The following is a 22,625-nucleotide window of genomic DNA, read 5'->3' as shown; positions in this document are numbered from 1 at the left end:
AGTCTTACATCAAGGCTAAATAAACTTTAGTTTGAAACCAAAGCCTAGCCTTGAAGTATATTCCTTAACGCTATTGCTCCAGGTGGAAATTAGTAAGTTATCATCATTATTATTTTTAATCAGAGCTTTTTTAAAGCACAAAAAAGAACAGTCTGCTTAGATTAGTAACTATAGAGCAGAAGAAAGAATGGTTGTTCCTAACTAATTTCAAATTAGACTTTAAATCAAATTACACACAGGACAGAGCATTGTTAATCAATGAGCCATAAAGAATTTCCTGAGCAAATATAATTAAATTAAAATGTTATCATTTAAAAACAGTTTTTTTGTGAATATTTTTGGCACAAAAAATGCCAGGTAACATTGAGCTGTATTTAAGGAGCATTGTTAGAAGTTCAGAACAGTCCTTTTTGTTTTTCTTTGGGTTGTAAAGTATTTAAAGCAATTAATTGCTCAGGCTAACAGCTCTACACACCTCTAAGGTATTTTTATACCATATGTTCATCAGAAGCTTGCAGGGTGAGTCTAAGCCTCAGTGTGGAAATTTAAAGCCAGCCATATCAAAACAGCCTTTCAGCAGCGTGTTCAAATGCCAGCATACCAAAAATGTAAATTTCTCAATTGGATAGGAGCACTGCAGCCTATCAAGGGAGCAAATAATTTTCCAACTTTCAATCATCTGTAGCATAAAACACATATTTTTCTTCCTTAAATTGTGTTTCCAGGGTCAGCAACACAGTTCCTCTGTGGCTTCTTCAGCACTGACCACAGTATCAGTGCATAATATAGATCAGCGGTTCTCAAACTGTGGGTCAGGACCCCAAAGTGGGTTGCGACCCCCTTTGAACGGGGTCGCCAGGGCTGGCTTAGACTTGCTGGGCCTCAGGGCTCTAGCCCGAGCACCACTGCCCAGAGCCAAAGCCAAAGCCAAAGCCAAAGCCAAAGCCTGAGGGCTTCAGCCCTGGGTAGCAGGGCTCAGGTTGCAGGCCCCCTGCCTGGGGCTGAAGCCCTTGAGCTTCAGCTTTGCCCCCCTCCCCCCTTCTCACAGAGGTGAGGCTCAGGCTTTGCCCTCCCCCCCTCACCTAGGGTAGTGGGGCTTGGGCGGGCTCAGGCTTCGGTCTTCCCTCCTGGGGCAATTTTTGTTGTCAGAAGGGGGTTGCGGTGCAATGAAGTTTGAGAACCCCGATATAGATACTTGCTTGCTAAAGCTCTACTATCAGTCTTTCAGAATTAAAGGAAACATTCAGGAGTTGTGAAATGAGCAGCAATTGAAAAAAAACTGGGGCAAGGTTCTTCTGTGTAGTGTAGCTGCTTTGTGTTGGGGTTCCAGGGCAATCTGGTCCTGAAGCCCAGTGCAAGGGGATCCTTCAGTTGTATAGTGCCAGCATGAGTGCTCTTATGCCATTCCTCTCTCTATTTCCAGTACAGCAGGGTAAAGGAGGTGTTGGTAGTCAGAGGAAACAGAGCATAGCCTGGACATTCCTACACAATACCAGCTCCCGGCAATGAGTTCGGCTCCCTCTGGTCATTCACAACAGATAGAGCAGCTTTAGCATTAACTTCCAAGTCAGCACAGTGGGACTGGCCTCGCCCATGCCAGCAGCAGGACTGGGAAGTCCAAATGTGAGCTTTACACCTTGTTCCTCCATGGTTAGAATGCTGTGCAGCCGAGGAACTGGCTCTTTATCTTTAAATTAAGTCCACGTGAACTGGATCATGTCACATGGTGATTTTTACAGTCAGTGGAATATATATTGGACCAAAAGGGTAGCAAACTTCTACAGGGTTTTAAATAATATGAGAAATGGGGAACTCTTGGAGTTGGATTTTGTTAGATTCTCCAAACATATGATGGTCCAGTTTAAATTAAATAATCAAATTCTGCTCTAGCTTATACACATATGGAATACACCTGACTTGATTAGGCTTGCACAGGAGAGACTAAGAGCAGAATTTTATGTCGTGAAAGTGGTTTGAAAATTATCTTCCCATGCTATGATTTCAAGACTGCTAAATGCCAACAAAGTTCTGATGGCCTGGATGTTAGATGGATTCAATTAAAGATGATGATTTAGAAAGAGTCTGCTCCTGTGCTTATATGTCCCATTGACTTCAATAGTTCTAGATCAAGCCCCAAGTCACTGGAAAAGTTCAATTTGACTGATTACCTTTAACTCATTTGGAGGGAGGGATAGCTCAGTGGTTTGAGCATTAGCCTGCTAAACCCAGGGTTGTGCATTCAATCCTTAAGGGGGCCATATAGGGATCTGGGGCAAAAATCTGTCTGGGGATTGGTCCTGCTTTGAGCAGGGGGCTGGACTAGATGACCTCCTGAGGTCCCTTCCAACCCTGATATTCTATGGAATACACTTATGAAAATATTCTTAAAGAAATCAGAACAACAGTAAATGGAGGCTGATCTTCAAAGATTGTTATTGCTTTGAAGTTTCCATGAAGCAGTCCAATTGATAGATCATGGTACTTCCCATCTAACTATTCCATGCTCATCACTGTAGTAACTGAGCATGTAACGCAATTCTAATCCTGCCTGTAAAACTGACTTATGCTGCAATATTGAGCAAGTCACTTAATCTCTCTGTGCCTCAGATTAGCCATATTTACAATGGGGATAACAACACTTAGCCATAGTGCTTGCCACTAAAACATCAACATTTGCAACATTGCAAATGCAGTCAGTCAGGGTATACAGTTTTCTCAGCAGTTAAAACCAGGAATAAGTGTGGTACCCTAGACTCTATGCCAGAGTGTGGTAATTGAGAGTAATTACTTACTTGTTAATGGTGATCACTGTATTCATCAGGAGTCTAATGAGGATTAGACAAGAACAGCCACACTGGGTCAGACCAATGGTCCATCTAGCCCAGTATCCTGTCTTCTGACAGTGGCCAGTGCCAGATGCTTCAGAGCGAAGGATTAATTAATTGATCTTTGTACCCTGCTCTGAACATGTTAAGTACTAAGTATAATACTACTGAATGAATACTGAGATTATTACTCAAAACTTTTAGCCACAATCCTGTGTCTGGGGCTGTGCTAAGTGGTGCCATGACTGTACGAACCCAAAGAGATATTACAATTCTGTACATCCAGGTGGTGCAGAGGGAACATGATCACTGCTACACACCTTCAGAGGTACATAAAACTCTAGCGGCTGATGGGGGCAGTGGACGGGGAGGCTTGTGTGGCAAACAAGCAGTACTCTTCTATAATGTGTCAAGACCTGCTATGGTGGCTGAGGGGGTGGTGGGGAGTGGGAATATGCAAAAGCTACTTCTAGGAAGAACAGGGTCCTAATTTAAAAGCATTTTGGGAATTGGGAGGGTTTGAATAATATTGATTAAACCCCATTTTTATCCCCATGCCCTCACCAGGGGACCAGTCCTGCAGGATGCTGAATGCTTCCTATGACATCAATGGGAAATGAGGGCACTGAGCTCCTCCCATGACCAGGCCCTCTAAAGGGTCTGAAAGTTCTTAGAATGCTATTGAGTAAGAGCTTTGCACTTGCCCATGCCACTAAGGATTGGAGCTGAAGAATGATAGCTCATAAACTAGTTAAGTGAACTCTAGTCTACATGTAAAATGAGTAAATGACTAGACAATACACACTTTACTTAAGTGGTCCAATTTTTATTAATTCATCTGACATCCCTTGCCACAGTACTGATCATAATGAATGTACCTAGTACCCAAGTGGAAGAGTCCTATTTATTTCCAAACGAACTTAACAGAAATTCAGCATTAGTTACTGAAAAGGTCCCATCCTGTCAGTCCTTCGCCTCAGAATAGTGAGTGAAGGCCACGCATCTCCTCTGTCTTGTCTAGACTGGTACTCATATTGCTTGAAAAGATGCTCATTTTTTTGTCAGAACAAATAGAATGGAAAGCAAATTGCCATTAAGAAACTGTTGCCAAGTTGTTTTTTTCATGGTCTGTGACAAAGCGTGGATGGAAGCAAAAGAGGAAACCCTTTTCTACAGATTTACTGTCCTTTACTGTGCAAATGTAACACTGACAGACCATGGTCGTTGGTGGGCAGGATCCAACTGGGGACCTCTGAAGCTTAGTGCATGAGCCTCTACAGCATAAGCTAAAAGCCAACCGCCTCTTAGCTAAGGCTGTAGAGCAGACTCATTTTATCTCTCTAAGTGGTCTCAGTGCCACCAGATGGGACAGAACCAGAAGGTGTGTGGGTTACACAAACACTGGAGGTTGCTTGCTTCATGCTAGACAAGCAATTGTCATGTACTAAATAAGAGGCTGTTAGGGACATAAAGTAGGGTTTAGAAATTCAGACACATTAAGTAAACTCTCTGAAAGCTATGTAGAGAAACACTGCACTCTATGATCTGTCCAAACTGTGTGCTGAGACATTTATATCATATTGTAAACCAAATGCAGAGAACTGAAGACTGAATAATTGCTAGAAGATCCAGCTTACTGAAAACAAAGACATCTCTAGCTTTAGGTTTTGGAGAATGGAAGACCTTTTTCTTTTGGACAATAACTCCAGAATTGGAACATCTACTCACTACTAGGTAAGAGGAACTCCAGACAGCATTGGCCACTTATGCCTAATAAACCAATAAGAAACTGAAAAGGCTGGGAGGTGACACTATTGAGATGTAAGCTTGGGAGTGATAAACATTAAGCATATTTTATTACTTGATGGAATGACTGAAGGAGCTGTGAAGATCCTTGGTGATGCTTTGAATTTTAATGTTTTAATTACTGATCTGTCAGTGGTTGGCAATAGCTAACTATATATTTGGGATTTGTATGGGACAGATCTGCTTGTGTGGTACATATTTCACATTATGCTTTTATTCTGCATTTTAACAAAGTGTCATGGCTTAAGTCACATGGCAGTAAATAAGAACTTGACTTGATTATACTGTCCTTCCTTCTTACTGTTTGCAAATTTGTTTTATGAGACACAGTGAGAATGCTTCTTGCAAATAAAGGCATAAAAGGGAATATATAGCCTAATTTGGTCTGTCTTTGAAACACACTGCAAGACAGATAGTAAGCTGCCAGAGGTGTAATGGGAACTACCAGTTGCCCTGAAGAGATCAGGAAAACTGAGTGGTGGTGGCAGTGTATACATATAATCCTTCAAAGACCCTTAGTCTGAAAGCTGGAGAATAATGGATTATAAAGTACCTCATAAACCTTAGCACCCTTCTGTAAATGGGCTAAATAGACAATATGTATCACATGGAGTATCCAATACTTCCAGGTACTGTATACAATCAGGCAGATGCCATGTTGGCAGTACCTTATGCTCCATGCAAGAGATATATGTTTGGACATGATCTGCTTCTCCAGCCAGTGAAAACCAAACACACTATAATGGTGAAGTACTTGCCTATGAGGAGATAGTGCTTCCTCCTTCCACCTGCACTTCTCCTGCCAGCCAGCTTTATTTCTGTATTGATTTTTAATGACACTTTCTCTGCACCATCCTGACAAATTAAGTGTAACAGCATGTTAAACTAAACAGCCCACAACATATCTGACCACTCCAACCAACCACAGTGAATTATCAAGTGATGGGTTGGCTACAAAGATGAGTCTTGCACTGGGCTCTAAAAGCCAGTAAACTCCAGCTCACGCAGACAAATGGAAGTAGTAAGTTCTAGAGCCAGGTGCCTTCCACTAAAGACACCCAACTTCAAGTCCCCCAAAATGTGCATATAGGAATGACCAGCAATAGGACTTCAGCTGATTTCTGATATCTTGTTAGTATATTCAAGGAGAGGCGGTTCCTAAGGGTGGCCCAGTGTCAAATCATAGGGCTCTATAGGTTAGCATCATGATTAGTCACTACAGTGATGGACACATTATGAATATGACAGATCATAGAATCATAGAATATCAGGGTTGGAAGGGACCTCAGGAGATCATCTTGTCCAACCCCCTGCTCAAAGCAGGACCAATCCCCAACTAAATCATCCCAGCCAGGGCTTTGTTAAGCCTGACCTTAAAAACCTCTAAGGAAGGAAATTCCACCACCTCCCTAGGTAACCCATTCCAGTGCTTCACCATCTTTCTAGTGAAATTTTTTTTCCTAATATCCAACCTAAACCTCCCCCACTGCAACTTGAGACCTTTATTCTTTGTTCTGTCATCTGCTACCACTGAGAACAGTCTAGGTCTATCTTCTTTGGAACCCCCTTTCAGGTAGTTGAAAACAGCTATCAAATTCCCCCCCATTCTTCTCTTCTGCGGACTAAATAATCCCAGTTCCCTCAGCCTCGCCTCATAAATCATGTGCTCCAGCCCCCTAATCATTTTTGTTGACCTCCGCTGGACTCTTTCCAATTTTTCCACATCTTTCTTATAGTGTGGAGCCCAAAACTGGACACAGTACTCCAGATGAGGCCTCACCAATGCTGAATAGAGGGGAATGATCATGTCCCTTGATCCACTGGCAATGCTCCTATTTATACAGCCCAAAATGCCGTTAGCCTTCCTGGCAACAAGGGCACACTGTTGACTCATATCCAGCTTCTCGTCCACTGTAACCCCTAGGTCCTTTTCTGCAGAACTGCTGCCTAGCCACTCGGTCCCTAGTCTGTAGCAGTGAATGGGATTCTTCCATCCTAAGCGCAGGACTCCGCACTTGTCCTTGTTGAACCTCATCAGATTTCTTTTGGCCTAATCTTCCAATTTGTCTAGGTCCCTCTGTATCCTATCCCTACCCTCCAGCATATCTACCACTCCTCCCAGTTTAGTGTCGTATGTAAACTTGCTGAGGGTGCAATCCATGCCATCCTCCAGATCATTATTGAAGATATTGAACAAAACCAGCCCCAGGACCGACCCTTGGGGCACTCCACTTGATACCGCTTGATCATAAAGAAGCAGGTGGAACTGCAGTTCCTGGGACACAAATGCATCTCCTCACACTGACTAACTCCACTAAAAAGGTTGGCAGGTGCATTCTGCATGAGCTACCTCAGATCCAAGAACACCTCAGGGATCCAAAAATACTGCAATTTTGCAAGCCTGTTAGACAATTGGTGGACATTCTCCAACAATGGATCAGCAGTCACAAATCTCCCCTCTCCCCCGCCCAATTTCTCAAGTTGCTCCCTCTGCCAATCAGCACCACCTCAAGATTTTTTCTGGACTGTGCATCAGTTGGCTCAGCCTCATACAATGACCTATCTGAGAAAGCCAGGTATCTACTTCATGAGAAGGAGATGTATAGCTGAAGGTATTCAGCAAACGGATGGCACTGCATCCCCATATGTATCACAATTTCCCCAAGTAGTGTCATATATACACTGAACAGGAGATGCAAGAGAATGGGACCACATCAGAGGGGATGGACAGCTACCCCCCCACAACCCACTGAGCCACTGAAGAACAACCCTATCCACTCTACAAGATCCTACAGATGTGTCAGCTATACCTTAAACATTTCATACCAGTGGCTGCTAATAAATGTAATGATATCAACATGGACACCTGGCCTCTGTCCAGAGACAGATAGTCAACCAAGGAAATTAAATTTGTCTCTGTTAATATATTTGGGCATAAAGCTAGGATAACAGATATCTATGAAGTCAGAAAAGTCCAGGTGAGCCTGGTGCTGTGTCCAGCATGCCCTTCTCAAAAACAGTCCTCAAATAATGAGAAATGAGACAGGGCCACCACTGTCCAAGTCACTGTCACCTAGTGATTTGCTTCCTAGCCAGAGACCAAAGTTTGTTTGTAACTAGTTGACATCCTGCCCTTCTCCCACTTAGCCTTCAGCAGCCACGAGAGGCATGGTTCCTTGTAGTATCCTGTAGCTGCTCCAGCTGACTCAGGGCTTCTGTACATGAAAGGAAACTCTATCTGCAAATAAAGTATCTGTCTCCTGGCTTGCTGCTGTGTTCCCTGAGAAGCAGCCAAACTAATCAAATTTCAATCAAAGGAGCAGAACTGGCAATGAGCTGAGAGAAGATCAAACATATCACTCTGACTGTAGGAGGGGTATGCGAGTATTTCCTATAGGAAGGATTGAGAGGTTTCATGGGAAGGGAATAATGGCTGCAAAATAAATAAGTGCTAATAGGCCACATTTAGACATCTGGCAGGGCAACCTGCCACCAAAAGTGTATGAAAATATTAAGCTGCAAGTTTGAGGCATCATGCATAGACCATTTAGACAACTTTTTTGATGGACTCTGACATCCCTCTACCTTACTTGGTACATTTCAATCTCCAAATATATATTTTAATTCATCTGTATACTTATTAATTTGTTAGTGACAGAATTCAGACCTAAACTATTCCTGCCAATATAAGAATCGTAGCAGGGTGTGCCTGTGCCAAGCAAGATCTATAGGAATGATCCTGAAGAATACTGATCCATTTTGCAAATCATATCCCAAAATCTTTTTTCCCTGTGTAAACTTTTATCTCACATTTCTGAGTCTGTTTAGATGGTAATTTCATTTACTGAGTTATGATGCATTTATCTTGAACACTAAAGATGTTTAAAGCACAAAATGATTCATCTCTTCCTTCCCATTTTATAAGCAGGGTAAAAAGATGCCTCTAACAGTAAGTGTTTGCCAAGACAGAAACTCATTTGTCATTAAGTTGCTGCTTCCTAGATAATAACTACCCATTATAACAAAAATTTGGAAAGATTGCTGCCAATGGAACACTACAAAGCTTTGCAGTGATGCATTCTAAAATGAATCTGCTCATGTGAAATTTATTTTTCACGAATGTAGCAGTTCTAATACACACCAAGGACCCAGACCCGCTCTCATTGAAGACAATGACAAAATTCCCCATTGACTGGAAGAGAAGGAGACTAGAGGACTGAATGGGTTTCACTAATAAGCCAAAGCCTGCTTGCTTTACCCCACGAGTAGTCCTATGGAGTTCAGCAGGATTGCTCACCAGAGTAAGGGAGGCAGGACTTGACCCAAAATACTGAAAGAAGGTGTCTCTTACATTAATTTCGACTAGTCTTCCTTAGGCTACTCACAAATCCACTTTGGAATGTAGCACAATCTGTGACATACGGGTGAATGAAGGTTCCTATACAAACTTTAATATTTACTTGAATTTTGCATGTTTTACTTTGATGTCACATCAGAGTACATTTTTGGATTTCAGACATTTCCAGTATATGCTAGTACTGAAACTCAGTACTCACTCAATCATATAAAGATGCTTTAATATGCAGCGTCCAGATTTCATTATCATACAGCATACATATTTTGACATATAATGTAAGAAGTTCCTTAAATTAAGCATCTCTTTTATATAGTTATGGCCTTAACACAGTTGTGAATATTTTGATTTTAAATAAAAGCTGAGCAAAAGTAATGTTTTTCACCTTAGTAGTAAAAACGCTGCCCACAATGCTCAAGCCTGGTAAGCAATGTATCTATTTGCAAGGGAGCGCTATGCTAGCAATTCTCTCTGTTTCTATTGCCGAACTGTTTATACATGAGAACATCACAGGGGCTGCTAGCTTGTCCCTATAAGTTCTCAGTTCCTGCCTTCCTCACACGCTTATGAAAGCTTACTCCCTCAACCTCTTCCTTGAGTTTCACTGTAAAGAGGTGACTTACAAACAAAAAAGGACTTTAATATATGCCATAATCAGGATTAGAACCCACAGCCCCTTCACTCACAGCAGGCACCATATTAGCAGCACACAACTTTAGCCAGTAGCCTTCCCCTTAACATACCACATAGTTGGAAGTGAGATGACGCCTGCAATGTTTGTTCTTCATGCTTGTGTACAAAAGGGCAGCTATTAGCATGGAACTCTTGTGATTATTGTTAGTTATCATATTCTTATAGCTACTCCCCTAAGAAATTGAAGGCAACTTATCTGTAACCAAAGTTCTTCAAAATGAACCTCTGCATATATGAAGGTTACTGACTTTCAACTGAAGTTCTTTGACATGGACTCTGCACATTTACACTCATGGGATGTGCTGCTGGTGCAGTTTGATCAACTGGCTGTCACTGCAGGCACCTGGAGCCCACAAGTTGGAATATGCAGAGATCACTCAACAACAACAAAAAAAAAAAAAAGAGAAAAAAGAAAAGAAAAAAAAAAGATTGTGCTCTACTGTGAAGAGCCTAAACTCTGTTGAACAATATGTATTGTTTCCATAAGGCAAGCTGGAAAATGGGGCAATTCAAAACTATTCCACCCAGCCCCCGCCTTTTTTTTTTTAAAACCTGGTCACCCACCTTTTTTCTGTTACCTATCTTTTTCTAAAGCACATGCTGTAGCTGTGATAAGCAACTGTCTACTTCCAAAAGCTATTAACCTTCTAAACATTTTACCAAAGGTCTCTTGTTATAAGTTACATTATCAATGGTGGCATCTGACATGAAGAACTCTACGAAAGTTAGTTGAAAAGTACTGAATGGTGAATAGGATAGTACTGTGTATCTAGCATATGTAATAATACTGGGTGGTAACAAATATCCTCCAGATGAGTCACCATACAAATTTAATGGCTACAAAGAGATCTAGCCATAACACGTATTAGTCCTTCAGACTTTCATTTCACCGCTCTAACATATGACATTACCTGCTGAACATCCTGCTGGAAAACACAGAGCTGCAGCCTTTGATGTAATCGGACTTTTCTGTGCTGCCAGATGCTCTCTAGGCGCCGCTGGTGATGCAAGACTTCATGTACCACATCCAAGACCTGGTGGACAGCCTTGGAATAATTAGCAGTAGCAGTAAGGGATTCAGAGTTTCCAGGGCTCAAGGGACGCTGCAGGACATCCAGCAAAGCCTTCCCATCCTGGCTTACCTGAAAGAAAAAGATTGAGTCTCGAAGGGACAACTTCATTGGTGCTGATAACATTTTCTTTAACATCTGACAGCTTGCAGCAAGAATAGTCTCATCTTCCCAATTCTTCCCCGCCACCCCCACCCCAATACATGGCTCTGTTAGAAGGAAAAGACAGGAAACCTTGAGCAATTAATTTTTTTGATTTTTACTTATGTATTCATCACCTGCCTCAGTTTCACAGTGGACCTACTGTGCTGCTCAGTAGGACCTCAGGAACTGAAGTGACAGATCCATATAAGGCAACAGATACCTAGATAGATACTGAACTACTGCATGTTTCGCAGACATTTGGGCACTGAAAATTAATTGACAAATAATGTTGTGATATGAGTGGCGTTTGGAGGCAGGAGACATATAGACACATTCTGGTGAGGAGGTGGCATTTTCAGAAATACACAGATGACTAAAACATTCACAGTCGGTATGGTAAAAGAGAGTCATTTCTTTGTGAGCTTATGACGTATGAATGCAAATTCCAAAAGGTGAAATTCATGCTCTCCTTCACTCAGTAAGCTAAGAGAAAATAAATTAGTAAGTGGTAGTACTAACCTTCTCCAAAGTATCTTTTCTTCCCCATGAATAGTTCAGAGAAAATTACAGGCCTACATTTTCAATGGGCCTGAGAAACTTGCATGCAAATGTTGCAAGTGAAATCATTTTCACATACGAAACCCTGCATTTACACACAAAGGGTTTCTATGCATGCAAAAGAATGCATCCAAATTGTATTTCTTGTGTATTTCATGGGACCCATTGAAAATTTCAGCCATAAAATGCAAAATGTAAATGAACTACAACTATCTTAATTTAACAAATGTGGGTGTTGGAGTCTTGTAAGAGGGGATTTGAGAAATACATGGATAGTCAATGTGTGGCTCTGATATCAGTTACTAATATAAAGCACTCTATAAGTACTAAATAGAGCTGCGGACAGAATGCAAATTCAGTTTTATAGAGGCTTTTGAGATTTCAAAATATATTTTCATTCCAATTAGAAACAAAGCCTGAACATTTCAAAATTCTTCACAAAAGAACATTCCAGAAAAAAAATTATTTCAGATCAGAGTTTCATTTCAATTTAGATGTCTTAAAAATGATATTATATAAAACAATTTAAAAAAATTCTCATCAAAAAGTCATTTCAATAGAAACAAAACAAAAGTTTAGTTATGGAAATGTTAGAAGAGGATGATTCAACATTGTTGGAACTTTATTCTCTTTTTTAGTTCCGTAAATAAATTTAGGCAAAATTGACATGATTTTGCAAAACATTTAGATTTCAATAGAAAATGGTTCTCTCAAAGTTTTTCTGACCATTTCTACTACTTAGTATTATCAGTACATCTCAGAATATTTCTCAAAGATGGGTAAGTGTCATTATCCCTATTTTACAGATAGGGATATTGATGTATTGAGAAATTAAGTGACTTGCCCATAGTCATACAGTAAGGCTGTCACAGACACTCCTGATTCCCAATCCCATGCACTTTCCACAGCTCATGCTGCTTCCCAATCAGTTACAGGAGAATATATCTGGAATAATTTCAGTGAAATCAATGGCATTATTTTAGATTTATACTGGTTTTACCGGGAACAGAAGGTCACCGATGGTTGTAAAATATGCTATGGCAAATCTCTGCAGTTTTATAAACACAAAGGACAGTTTTGAACTAGATTTGGAAATGATTAGGGAGCTCGGTGGGTGGGTGGGTGGGGGGGTAATACTCAAATTCCTTTGCTCATGAAAATGGGCAGGAGCAATCTATGCATGCTGGAGTCAGGGAAGCTGCAGCCTGCTGGGGACACAGACGATGGAGTTGCAATAGGGATGGCAAAAGAAAATGATGATACAGATGAGGATTTCAGCAGAGAAAGTTGAGGCAGAGGCATATACAAATAATGTTGTCAAAGTGGGGATAACCAGGTGGACCATACATTTTTAGTCTCTGAGGTGCCACAAGGACTCCTTGTTGTTTTTGCTGATGCAGGTTAACACGACTACCACTCTGAAAACTGCATTTATGGACATGCTCTATTCTGGAGAACATTTCTGGAAATGTTCTGTCGAAGTTCAGGGCTAGCTTCTCCTTTGGCCCCTCTCAGTCTCTGTAAGTGCAGTCCCCTAAGGTGTTAGGCCACTTGCCTTCATCCGTCCCACAATTCTCACTCTCTTTAAATTGGATCCCGGGGTACAGTACCATGTGTACTAGCCATGAGTGCTCAAGCAGGCCCAACTGGATTCAACTGTCCTACAAGATTTCCCTTTAGGAGCTGTGATCAATGTGCACATACAGTAAACCAAACAAAGTAACCGTTAATCTCAACAGCAGGAACACAGTGAAACAAGAAAAAGGGTTTCTTACACAACAGTCTAGTTGCATCTGTCTTACCTAAAGCTTAGGTAGATCTAGCTTACCCCAGTACCCAACCCTGAGTCTGAGGGGACAGTCCGCTCACCTGTAATCTTGCTCCCCCGCCCCCTCCAGAGCATCAGAGACTCAGGTTTGTATCCACTTCAAAGGCCTTTGTTTCAGCTCCCCACCTGAAGGGCCCCTGAGGTTAGAAGCTGGCCCTTTGCCCAGTGGGACCAACCCCATTGTGACGGTTCCCCCCATAAGGCTTTATGGAATATGCTTATGAATGTATATATGACATAACTAGAATATGTTTTGTGCTACACATGCCATGTAACATATCTCTGTAAAGATTATGATCTATAGTACTGAATCTATTAATCCTATTTGTATGCATGTATCATTTTTGTACTTGAAGTTAGGAATATTGGCTGTATACTTGCTTGATTTTAACTAACCTAGTAGAGCATTTGTTCAGCTTCTTGAGAAAAGTGCAAATTAAGTGCCCAATCAAAAACCACTTAAGCCAACAATGAACTTGAAGATGCCAATCCACATCTGACCCTTCCCAGGAATGTGGCTTGGCTGGTAAAAACGGAGTCATGCATGGACATGTGGCTTGCCCATGTGACTCCAAAACTCCATCTTGGAGCTGGACTTTGCATAGGAGTGAGGAGGGGGTCTCCACCCACAAGAGAAAGTCTATTTAACCCCCTTGGAGACCCCTCCATTTGATCTTCAGCTGGCTAAAGAGATAGCCTCTCCACCCCAAGGATACCTGAAAGAAACTGGAACAAAGGACAGTAACTACAGGGGGTATGAGTGATTGCTAGACCCAGACTAGCAGGAGACTAGTCTGTAAAAGGAAGCTTACTGGAACTGGTGAGGTTTTATTTGTATTCAGTTTCTTAGACATAGACTTGCATGTTCTATTTTATTTTACTTGGTAATTCACTTTGTTCTGTCTGTCACTACTTGAAACCACTTAAATCCTACTTTCTGTATTTAATAAAATCACTTTTTACTTATTAATTAACTTAGAGTATGTATTAATACCTGGGGGGCAAACAGCTGTGCATATCTCTCTATCGGTGTTATAGAGGGCAAACAATTTATGAGTTTACCTTGTATAAGCTTTATACAGGGTAAAATGGATTTATTTGGGGTTTGGACCCCAATGGGAGTTGGACATCTGAGTGTTAAAGACAGGAACACTTCTGTAAGTTGCTTTCAGTTAAGCCTACAGCTGTTAGGGGACGTGGTTCAGACCCTGGGTCTGGGTTTGCAGCAGGCTAGTGGGTCTGGCTCAAACCAGGCAGGGCACTGAAGTCCTAAGCTGCCAGGGCAGGAAAGCAGGGGCAGAAGTAGTCTTGACACATCAGGTGGCAACCCCCAGAGGGTTTCTGTGATCCAACCCATCACAGTGAGGTTAGAAGCTCGCCCTTTGCCCAGTGGGACCAAACCAATATTTACCTCCCATAAGGCCAGAGCTAAACTTCAAAGGGAATGATGCCTGTATTGTCCCATTAAGTATCAGTCTTGGTCTGCTTTCCTGCCAACCTGCTCCTGCTGGAATTAACCCTCTTGGTAATTATATAACAAATAAATAATAATAGCCAAACAGAGGTACACATAATATTCATAAAATATTACAGGAGTTTTTCCAAGTCCTTCACACCTTCTATGACTCATCGACCTTTCTTCGGTTCAAAAGTTTCTGTTCCAAAAGTGTTTCTTTTATGAATGCTATACCACCCCCCAACCAATGGACATGAAAGAGCTGTGTACTGAAAGATTTGCTAATGAATGGATTTGAAAAGATGAATGAATAGTTTCACCAGTCTGGGTAGCAAGTTACAGTGCTTTTTCAATCACTTTCAGAGTTCTCCTCAGAACTGAAAAATAAGTCATTGAATTGCCTTTCATGTGAATGCTTTGCATTTTTCAAGGATTGTTCAAGGACAGAAGCATTAACATTCCTGCTTAGCAGGTCACATCACAACTTTAAAAAAAGCCAATCTATGGGAAATACACTTGAGCACCATCGGTAAAACTCACCCAGTGCAGAAAATAAGCAAAGGGCCTATGCACTATTTGCATTCCACTTATACCCTATTTTGAAGGCTTAAATGTGCATAGACCTCATGCTGTACCTACGCCCAGGAAGAATCTCACCCCCTGTGAATTATACATGAGAACTCTATATATGAACAAGTTCGTCTGATTCATGCTTCTTTCTTGTTTGCATTGAAAATTACAATCTGGCTCCCAGACTCTCCAGCTAGGTGTTACTATGAACTTTTTATATAGCTAGAAATGAATTTTAAATCCCAAATATCCTACTAGTTGGGCCCGCAGAATGCTGAGAGCCTAGCAAGTGACCAGACTAAGGTTCCCTCTGCACATTAGTGGATATACCTGAGCTAAGTCAGGGAATGGTCTTCACAGCAGATGCATTGTGCCTCTTGGGACAAAGAATGAACTAGACTTGATGCAATCACATTTAGCAAGATGTTGTACTCATCAACACCAATTGGGCTTGACTCTAGAATCCTGTATTCTCCTCATCCTTCTCCTTTCCCCAGCAATCAGTACTAACATCAAGAGTGATTTAAAAAAAAAAAAAACAGGTTGAACTAAAGGGGGCATCTCAATTATATTTGTGTGACACAACATTCATTGATCATATTGGCAGTATAAAACAAACTCCCACAGGCCAGAGAAACCCCTGAAAAATTCCACCTGTGGAGGGGGATATAAAGATGGTGGCTCCTGCATCAGCTCCACCATCTCATCCACCAGAGTTGCCCCACCCAGTATAAGAGGTGTAGAGGGGCCTCTTGGGGGCTCCATTAATCCCAGTTCTCTGATGGTGGAAGATCTTTTGCCAGCAGCATAAGCTAAAGCGATCAGACCTAGGTAGCTAACAAACTGAACTGACTCGCTGTCAGTCCTTCCTCCCCTCCCCTGCATCCACTATCTGTGAGCTTTGCTTGGGTGCAGCAGAAACTGGGCCCCATATGTTTAGGGCCTGAGCAAAAGTGCAGTGAAGTCAAAGTGAGGCTCTAATGGCACTGTATGAAGCTTTTGGTGAGCAGCTCCAAAAAGCTTCACAATACCTTGTAACAGAAACTTTCAGCAATATAGTGTCATCTGCATTGTCTCAAAGAAGGAGTTCTGACTCCTGAGCACCCTCCATTGCATTAAATCTGACTATTGAATTGCAGAGTATATACGTAGAGATTTGCAACCATTCTGAAGAAAAGGAAAGGATAGCCCATGCCACAATTCTCACATCACTGCTGAGAGTTCAGCACTCTGACTATCCTATCAAGGAGGAGGAGGTGACAATGTTATAATATGTTGACAGGAAGCATCATCTAGAGGAATAAGCCCATGGATGGGAGATGGGACACCTGAACTACAATGCAAGCTTTGCAACTCACCAGTTGGCTTTGGGCAAGTGATGAACATATTCAGAGGTAACAGACTCAACTTCATCTCTGTTAAAATTGTTCAAATAAATCTACTGGGAATGTAATATTTAAATGATCTAAGCAACTATATGTTTAATAAGTCATAATCATCTCAGAAGAAGCTGCAGCAAAAATAATACACATTTTTAAAGGCTGCATTTAATAAGGGCCTTAAAGTGTACATACATATTGGAAGGGTTAAGGTCTGTAGGCTAATGGGTAAATGCTTGCTTTAAAAATGCATTCCACTTAGATTTTATTTTTAGAAATAAATATTTTTTTAAAAAGGAAATCTACTCAAAACTTAGTTTAAAAACAATATTAACACTCCGCTGAACAGACAAAACCCATAACAGTCCTAGTTACTTCAAGAAGTCACCAAGATTTTCTCAGTTTGCCTATATAGTCTGCCACACTTGCAGTTCTTCTGTACAAGATTCAGTAGCAGTCCCATCTGGGGAGACATTGTACAAATGGTCCCATAATCATTGCAATACCCTCTGGCTAACGTAACTGATCTGGAAAGTGCTTTCAGGTACTTTGAATAAGAAAGATGATCTCTCTAAGCAGGTATCCAGCAGGATGAGTTTGGGACAGAGCATTAGCCTTTGTTCTGAAGTCTTCACTTGAAAGTTAACTATTATTTATATTAACACAGATTTGTGGGATTCAATATCAAAGACGGAAATATCAGGGGCATATAATGTAAGATGTAGCAGTGGGCTTTATTTAAGAACCTTTTAAGCATACATTATGCAAAGAGACTTTAATGTACACATTTCCTTATCTTGCTGATATTTAATTGAATATTCTTTGTCTGGTACAGGAAAAGAAAGAAGCTCTTTCTAAACATCTAAAAGAGATCAGTCCTTCACAATTTATATGATGGAAAAAGTAAGGAGGGTGAGCTAGATCTACCCCTGCTGGTATACAGAGGGACAGATTCCACCTGCCTGTTCCAGTGAAGGCCACTGAACCCTGGAGGGTCCTTCTCTGGGGAGTATTTCAACCATCATCCTCTCCTGGAAGCTCTGGCATGGAAGGGCAGTTTTAAGGTCCATTGGGGGTTGTATAGCTGGCAGAGGCTAGGGAGGAGTTGAATCAGTGCATCATCCAGCTCCCTTGGCTACACTGCCTTCCTGGCCTTCACAGGGCACATTTTAACCTACACTGCCCAACAGAGGAGAAGTGCTCAGCCTCCAGACAGATTTTCTGTTGCCTGGTACCTTGACTGGTCCAGTGACTATTACTACAGTTATTGTACATATTTCTACTAGCCAGTTTGGGAGAGGCTTTTGCAAGCACTGTAAGGAACTAGGTCCAGCTCTCTTTGGCCAGAAAGCTAGTCAAGAATAATACAGGGCCTTCTGAGTGTGAGGAAGTGAAGAACAAGAAACGAGACCCTCTGATGAGAAAAAAGAAGCATTAAGCAAATTATGACATCTGTAGATTATTTCTCAACATGCTAAGCAGACAGACTATGGGCACTGGTCTGTTTGCAGTGATTTGCACTGAATGTCAGCTGTTTGTGGAGGGTTATTTCCTGCTGCAGCCTGGATCAATTCAGGGGCAAAAGCATAATGAAAATCTTTATAGGATTTTTGCCAAAGTGCCATAAGGCAGTTTTTAGTCTTAGCAACCTTGACATCGTCCTTTTTACACAAGCTCTTTAGATCTGAGACAGCCTATTTCTCTACTGAGAGCCAGCTTATACAAATGGATATAACTTTAAGGCACAGTCTTTTACATCTTTTGCTGTGATAAGGACCTGGCATCTCCGTGGCTTCCTGTCTTGGGACTTTGATGATAGTGAAAAGAGCGGATGGCGTGCAAAGTAAATCAAATTATACCCTCTACCCCCCATTAGAATAACTGCACTGGAGCAGGGACTCACTCCAAACAGAAAGCAATTTGGTCAGGGCTATATAGCAACTCCACTACTGTAGGATGCCTAAGAAAGGTAATGAAGCAGCCTGTCTCTTGGCCAGTCTGTGAGCTGCCCTGGCTGGCTACAGGTACCCCAGAGGTGTGGGGGTTGGCTACAGTTTGTGCTGTTGCTCCAGGTTGACTTACTGCACTGAAGGCCCACAGCCTGGGAGCAGATCTGACCTCCTGTGTGAAGTCATGAGTAAAAAGATCACATATCTCTCGAGAACCATTTTAAAGGTTTATTAGCTTTATCCCTACTAAGCAGTTATATCAATGAGTCAGTGGAAAGTAAGACTGATTTATTCAATTAAAAATAGCTCCAAAATGCATAATCGTATAGATATTATTGCTAAGCAATCTGTTAGCAGCTGTTAAAATTCTTCTCCTGGAAACACTTACCTCTGTGTAGGCCTGGGTCACCTGTTCATACAGAGACTGATGATGATGGATGGCCAGCTCCAGGTCTTGCATTTCCGATGGGAGGCCTCCTTCACTACACATTTTACACCAGGCATCCACACCTGAAAGGAACTGAAGCAATTCCAAAAGCAATCAGGAGGGTGTTTCAAACTCACTAGCCATTACTATTGCAGAGAACCATTTACAGAGTGCCATAGATGAACGCAGCACTGAGCAGAAGGTGAACTGTGCCAAACCAATACCACAATGCCAGGAGTTTACAAGAGGGAACAAAATGGTACAGACCACACAGGTGATTGTGATCCTTAAACACTCAGAACTTTGTCGACCAGCTGGGCCTAAGGGAGGCTTTAGGAGGAGGAGGATTCGGTTTCTCCTGCTTTACATGTAGAGTGCATAGGCACTTTCAAAACAACTTCAGGAACCCCTATAGGAAGGACCTTTGAATAACAAACAGGAGAAATACAACCCTGCTTCTAAAATCAACATAAAAATATAGACCGAGAAGAAACAGTCAGTGCTCTAATTGCATGTAATATTGTCAGAACTCCCCAATTGTTTATGCTTGAGGTCCGCACAGGGACGATTTTCCCACCAACAGATCAGCACAGCTATTCACCTGGCCCTAATAGCACACACGTGAATAACAGAAAACTCCCATTAAAATCATCATTGACATTCATTTCTGTGAAAGGTGGATTTTCTAAGTGTTAAAGCAGTTCTCAATCCAAGGCTGGCTCAGGAGAATTGGTAATAGGATACCAAGACTTTCACCTCTGGGTCACCAATTTAAATCTGGCCCAGGTCAATAGCGATCAGTCATCAATACCACCGGATGGTATTGAGTGGCCTACAGTATTTGAAATAAGCTGCTAGTCTCATTCCAGTTGCTAGTGGGCAGATGTCCACATTTAAAAAAAAACAAAAACCCCTCACCACAATTGATATGAATTAGCACCTTTGTTGACAGCCTCAGCAGAGAGGCCAGGGATTGAATAGGCTCAGAGTGTGAGACATCTTTTCACTCCTCGAGGTCCCCAGCTCAGGGCTGAGGCACCATGGCAGAACAATGTGAGCAAGTTCACACTTCTGCTGCCTGTTCTGTAACAAAAGGACTTTACTCTTCAGGGCTCACATCACTTTTTTTAAATGGAGCCTGTGGAGTATGGACTGACATACCTTCTAATGTGTTCACATGTTGCAGACACCTAATTACCTAATGTCACCTCATTACTCTTTGTTAATATTTCCTCTTCTTCCAGCTTCTTGTTAAACTAGCCCCCCCATGCTTAAGGATCTTTAAAGCCATCAATAAAAGAACCAGCTAATAATACAACAGATGCAGCGCACCAGAGGCTGAATGTACAATGACTACAAAACCACCCTCATGATCACAGCTTTATCTGTTCGTGAAGTGCTCACCTGTGGCTTGTTAGCAAAGCACTCATTTAAAGTGTAGAACACTCTGAGCTTCAAAGCAAAGAGTTTCTATCCCAATCTCATCTGGAATCAGTGAGTTATTTTTATTATCAGGGTAATTTTATTCACAGTACTGCTTATAGTCAAGGTTTGAAAATGCCTGCATTATAAATCCTTATTTTCAAGACACTGTGATTCAGTGATAAAAATAAATTCTGGGCTAAAACCTCCATCTACTCCCACAAGGTACCTCTCTGAACAAAAGGAGTGTTTTCTGGAGGAAGGGATTGGGGGTCAGGACTCCTGGGTGCTGCTGTGTACACCTCTGCTGCTGATCTGCAGTACCTATCTAGGTGACATTCACACACACTGCTGCCCAAAGCCTAAGTAATCAGGGAGACTAGTGCCAAATATATTGGCCTTTGATCAAAAACATGCACCATAGGAAGCATGGTTTGACTCTGCAAGGTTTTTTAGCATCTAAGTAATCAGGTTTTATGCAGGGGAATGTGAATGCCACTAGCTATCTCATGTCAGGGCATGGGGCTGAACTGAATTCCCTCTAGGAGAAACCAGCATAGGCTGGGGTTCCTGCCACTAGAACGACATAGTCATGGATCCAATGCTTCTTTCCTGACTTTTAATCACATTTTCCCTCTCAGACCAGCGCAGAAACCTCCTGATACAAGCTATTCTGCTCACAGTCCCCAGATACCCACACATTCCCACAATGGGGCTACATATTGAGGAGGACCTTATGATGGTCCTCTGTACCTAGGTAAATTTCCACTTCCGTGTCTCAATTTATCCCTCTGTAAAATGGGGATAATAATCCTTACTTGTCTCACAGGGGCATTGTGAGGATTCCTTAATGTCTGTAAAGGGCTTTGAGAGTTGCATGTAATACATTGGCTTAGTGCATTAAATCGTATCTGTAGTAATGGCCCTATTGACTATAACAACATGCTCTTGAACTCTTGTGATAGAGGCCTGAGTTTGATGGGGTTGAAAAGTCCTGGGTTTGATTCCCCCGAGAGTCCGTTGGTATGTCTGGTGCCATCGATCCTGACTCTTCGATAAAAGATGCTATATAAGTGCAAGTTATTATATAACCACAGCCACGATGCCAAAAACCACAGTGGCACTCAGGTTTAGAATGCCTGTTAGTGCAATGCATCCATGCATGGGTTGGAATTCTACAGCACCAGAGAACAGACCTCTGCCACTTGAGCTAACGGAGTAACTTCATTAGTGCCGTTATCCTCTAGAGGACCAACCGCTAGGAAGGAGCCTGACACACCCTTTACCAGTGTGGATGGCAGGAGGGAAAGGGCTCAATTTAAAAAAAAATGAACTTTGGCAAAGTATTAGTCATATTATGGCGCAATTAATTTAGGTACTTTGGAAAATGGCAGAGACATTAAAGTTTATCACAGCATGATACACTATGAAGACACAAGTGCCTTTATTACATGTATGTGTATTTTCATGCTAAATATATATTTACACAATAAAAATCGTGGTTTGTTGTGTTAAAAAGATGCGTTTAAAAATGTAAATAACTAATTAACTGTTAGGTTTAGGGTTACCATATTTAAAAAATAAAAAAAGAGGACACTCCACGGGCCCTGGCCCCGCCCCTTTCCCACCCCCGGCCCCGCCCCTTCCCCAAAGTCCCCGCCCTAACTCCCCCTCCTCCCTCCCAGCCATGCAAAAAGGGCTGCCCGAGCGCTACCGGCTTTACGGTTTGCCGGGCAGCCTCCAGACCCTGCGCCCCCGGCCGGCGCTTCCCCAGCGCAGCTGGAGCCCAGGAGGGGAAGCGCCCAGTTGGGGGCGCAGGGTCTGGAGGCTGCCCGGCAAACCATGAAGCCGGTAGCGCTCGGGCTTCGGGCAGCCCCTATGCCTCCGGACCCTGCGCCCCCGGCCGGGCACTTCTCCTCCCCGGCTCCAGCTGCTCTGCTCCTCCCCGGACTCAGACTTCGGCTCTGTTTAAGAGCCAAGCTGCCCGAGCCAGCGCTACCGGCTTCAGGCAGCCCCCCTTGCCTCCGGACCCCAGCCGCCGGCCGGGCACTTCTCCTCCCCGGCTCCAGCTGCTCTGCTCTGGCGGCTCGGGGTCCGGAGGCAAGGGGGGCTGCCCCAAGCCGGTAGCGCTGGCTCGGGCAGCT

At 42.4% G+C, this 22,625-nt stretch overlaps 1 protein-coding gene across 1 annotated transcript in view; it reads right to left on the bottom strand.

The window, feature by feature from the left end:
* Positions 1-22,625, bottom strand: part of KALRN (kalirin RhoGEF kinase) — a 730,922-nt gene that overhangs the window by 352,405 nt on the left and 355,892 nt on the right. Inside the window, exons 8-9 of the mRNA XM_065413425.1 lie at positions 19,021-19,152; positions 10,590-10,820 (exon numbers count right to left, since the gene is read on the bottom strand). Of these exons, the coding sequence (XP_065269497.1) occupies positions 10,590-10,820; positions 19,021-19,152 (363 nt within the window). The remainder of the gene's footprint in view (positions 1-10,589; positions 10,821-19,020; positions 19,153-22,625) is intronic.

Source organism: Emys orbicularis, chromosome 11 (genome assembly GCF_028017835.1).
Source record: "Emys orbicularis isolate rEmyOrb1 chromosome 11, rEmyOrb1.hap1, whole genome shotgun sequence".
In the NCBI taxonomy this organism is placed as follows: domain Eukaryota; kingdom Metazoa; phylum Chordata; order Testudines; family Emydidae; genus Emys; species Emys orbicularis.
The sequence above is the reverse complement of the archived record's forward strand: the minus strand, read 5'-3'. Positions and strand labels throughout refer to the sequence as shown.